The sequence below is a fragment of the Cebus imitator genome, unplaced genomic scaffold, assembly GCF_001604975.1.
Source record: "Cebus imitator isolate Cc_AM_T3 unplaced genomic scaffold, Cebus_imitator-1.0 Scaffold540, whole genome shotgun sequence".
Taxonomy (NCBI): Eukaryota; Metazoa; Chordata; class Mammalia; order Primates; family Cebidae; genus Cebus; species Cebus imitator.
In genome coordinates, this window is record NW_016107855.1 from 1,261,787 (window position 1) to 1,266,042 (window position 4,256).

The 4,256-nt window shown below is 40.1% G+C and overlaps 1 protein-coding gene across 3 annotated transcripts in view; it reads right to left on the reverse strand.

Moving 5' to 3' along the window:
* The window catches only part of SLC36A2 (solute carrier family 36 member 2), a 40,232-nt gene that overhangs the window by 26,491 nt on the left and 9,485 nt on the right, over window positions 1–4,256 (reverse strand). For all 3 annotated transcript variants that reach the window (XM_017515031.2, XM_037733628.1, XM_017515032.2), the window contains one exon: window positions 227–445. In XM_017515031.2, coding sequence (XP_017370520.1) covers window positions 227–445 — 219 coding nt within the window. The remainder of the gene's footprint in view (window positions 1–226; window positions 446–4,256) is intronic.

A 4,256-nucleotide genomic window follows, 5' to 3' on the forward strand; every position in this document is an offset into this window, starting at 1 on the left:
AAAAAAAAAAAAAAGAAAAAAAAAGAAGGTATGTAGAGAAAGAACAAGAACAACGAGACAACCAGAAGAATGGGATTGCATGGAGACATCTTTGTAGAAGAAATGCTACAGTGAGGTGCATAACGCGCTTACCACCTACAGGATTGGCTCCAGGTATCTAGAGCTCAGTCTGTCTGATACGAAAACCCTGTCCAGTGGAGTGGGCAGCTGTGTGGTGTGTACTCACCTGGGTGATGTACTGGGTGATGATGACCAAGCTGACCAGCATGCTGATATTGGCCAGCATGGAGAAGATGGTCAAGATTCTGAGGTTCCGGATGAGGACCAGCAGCACCAGGAAGGGCAGGAAGGAGAGCATGTAGAGTCGTGAGTCCATGGTGGGGGTCAGAATAACGGTCTCATTGGAATGGCAGTTGTTGGTTGTGCTATTAACAGCTTCCACTACCTGAGGAAGGAATGGGAGAAACAAGAGGGGGAAATGATGACTCTTCTAGCCTCATGGTTGGCTCAGTGCCTTTCCCCTAATCAAACTCCCTCACAACGAATTGGAGTGTCTCATGGTACCAACTCTCACGGTGAGTTTGGGTGAATTTAGAACTCATTCTAAACCCTCTGCACCATCCTACCTCAGAAGAGGCTGTACAGGCTGGTCGTGGTGGCTCACACTTCTAATCCCAGCACTTTGGGAGGCCGAGGTGGGTGGATCATTTGAGATCAGAAGTTCGAGACTAGCCTGGCCAACATGGTGAAACCCTATCTCTATTAAAATACAAAAATTAGCCAGGCGTGGTGGCGAATGCCTGTAATCCCAGCTACTCAGGAGGCTGAGGCACGAGAATCGCTTTAACCTGGGAGGCAGAGGTTGCAGTGAGCTGAGATCATGCCACCACACTCATGGCTGGGCAACAGAGTGAGGCCCTGTATATATTATATATGTATATACATATATTATATATAATATATACATATATAATATATGTATATATACACATATATATGTTATATATAAATATAATAACAGATGTTTTATACATTATAAATATATATAACATATATAATAATATATACATAATATGTATGTTATATATATAAAGCGATTCTTGCTTTAACCTGGGAGGTAGAGGTATAAAATATACATATACATATATGTGTGTGTGTGTATATATAATATATATAACATATACACATAACATATATATGTATATATATAACATATATACATACAAATAACATATATATTGTATATACATATACATATAAAAGCTTGTACAAATAGTTAAAAATAAATATAATACAAAATAAATAACTGGATTCATAGTGGCTATTTGTTAGCTTTTGGCAACTAGTATCCATTTCTCCTGATACCAGTTTGATTTTAGTGAGTTCTCTGTTGTCACTGAATGCAGCATTGGAGGACTGTAAATCACAATGTGGCAGAGCTAGGGGATTGGCCTTTAACTCAAGCTGGGGCAGGCAGATCCTCTTCCAGGAATCTGAGTGTCAATCTAGGCATAGGGACCTAAGGACGGACTAGAAAAGGGCAAAGATTAGTAGTGGATTCCTGAGAAGGCTGCTCATGCTGCTCATGCTGCTTATTAGTTCTACCACCCACATCCTCCTCACTACCCTGGCTCCTGTTCTTCCCTCAGACCTGCTTTTTAATTTAGTGAAAGGTAATATCCTCCCATGAAACTTATTTTCTGCTTAAATTCCCCCAGAATTTGTTTCTTTTGTGATAACCTAAAAACTTCATCACTTACTGTTTCCTAATTAACACATACACTTACTGACTCCTAATTGGCACAATACTGGCATTTTAAATAAGAAAACTCTTCCTTGTGTGGATTGGACCATTCATTGCAGAAGATTTAGCAGCCCTGGACCCCACCCAATGAAAGCCATGAGATCCCCAATCACTGTGATAAACAAGAAACCATCCTCCAGCCCCCACACAATATAAACACCCCTTATAAAGTCAGTAGGTAGGTGAATGCCTCCACTCTCCATTTAAAGTCAGCATGACCTAACTGAGACAGTCTTATTGGACAAGCAACACAAACCACTGCAGAACATTTAGGAACTAGAGTTTAGCAGGAGAAAAACATAAATGCATTGATAATCTCAGCACCAAGATGCTAACATCTTGGGAGATATTCATCTATATATTTTCTATACAATATCACAAATTACATGTATTATACATATTCTTTTTCATTTATCAGACTTCAATCATAGCGTTCACTCTTTTCTTTTGTTAAATGTCCCTTGCATTTAACAATACACTGTGGATACATAAATGAATCAGGTAAGTATTATTTTATTCTGATTCCTTACTACAATAGGAAAAATAACTGGAACATTTGCCAGGCACTCAAGGCCCTCCATAAACGGGCCCTATCAAACTTTCAAGGTTTCTTCCTCTCCCATGACCTACTCTTCCTCCTGTAGCCAATTATATTGCGTCTCCTGGGCCAGTCCCATAAGTTCCTGCCACCAGGTTTTCACTGATTTCTTCTCTCACCTTGGCTGCCACCACTTTTTCTCCAACCTGTCAATACCCGGCTCAGATGCACCACCCCTCTGGAAGACACTTTCCCTGCTCCAGTGATCTCTGCAATGTAGTTTGCACCCTGACCTCATGTTGTTGTTGCTAGTGGTGTCCTGGCCTGGCACCAAAATATCATATTGATATTTAACTTACTGGGTTTTAGAACACACCCTACTTGGCCTATAAACTCCTTGTTACAGTATCTGTCTTGGTAATAATGCAGATGATAAATAAATGTAGATAATAATAAATGCAGATGATAAGTATAGGTTTGTACATGTCAGATTGCTTTCTAAAGAGAAATCTGACAATGTCTTAAGAACCTTCAAAACAAATTCTTTGACTCAGTAATTTCACTTTAAGGAACATTCAGGAAATGAAGTGCACAAAGACCTTTGTGCCAATAGATTATAGTAGAGAAACAAAGGAAAATAAGGGAATTGTTCAGCAATAGAAGATTGATGAGGCTATGATCAATCTGTGTGATGGAATATTATGAAACTATTGAAAATTACATGACAAAACGTAAGGATATTGCAAAATGCTGACCCGTTAAGGTTATATGAAATTGTAACCATGAATAGTTGGATTAAGAATAATTTTATTTTGTTTGCAGAAATAAAACATAGGTTTAAGAACTTGAGCTTTGGCATCAGAAGGCCTGAGTTTTTGTTTGTTTGCTTGCTTTTTGTTTTGTTTTGTTTTTGAGATGGAGTCTTGCTTTGTTGCCCGGGCTGGAGTGCAACGGAATAATCTCAGCTCTCTGCAACCTCCACCTCCTGGGGTTGAAGCAATTCTCCTGCCTCAGTCTCCTGAGTAGCTGGGATTACAGATGCGCGCCACCATGCCTGGCTAATTTTTGTATTTTTAGTAGAGATGGGGTTTCACTATGTTGGCCAGGCTGGTCTTGAACTCCTGACCTAGTGATCTGACAGCCTTGGCCTCCCAAAGTGCTGGGATCATAGCTGTGAGCCACCATGCCCAGCCAGGCTTGGGTTTTTAACTTTGGCTCTGTGACCTTACATACATTATAGAGTTTATAATCTCAGTTTTCTCATCTGCAAAATGGGAATAACCGCAGTACCTACCCTAATAAACTCATGGAGATAATTAAACGAAGGAAAACATGTAAAATGCTCAGCACTGTACCTGACGTAATAGAAGCTAACTGAATGCTTACTATTTTTTTCTTCTAACTCGTTTACATTTTTGAATTTCTGGTATTACTACTATAAGCAGAAAAAGAGCCCTAAAGCATAGTTTTCTTTATAAACTTATGGATTAAGGATGGCCTCTGCTATTACCTATATTATTTTGCTTAAATTGTTGTAAGATAACTTCTAGGTTAGATCAGAAAGACTTCCTAGGGACAACAACTATTAAGCCACAGATTAAGTTGCTAAAGGTAGATATAGATGGCCCAAGGCTGGACGTGGTGGCTCAGGTCTATATTCCCAGCTCTTTGGGAGATAGTGGGAAGATCACCTGAGCCCTGGAGTTGGAGACCAGCCTGGGAAACATTGCAAGGCCTCAGCTCTACAAATAATAAGACAAAATTAACCAGACATGGCGGTACATGCTTGTGGTCCCATCTACTTGGGAGTCTGAGGTGGGAGAATCACTTGAGCCTGGGAGTTTGAGGATGCAGTGAGCTGTGGTCTCACCACTGCACTCTAGCCTGGGTGACAGTGCAATATCCTGTCTCAAA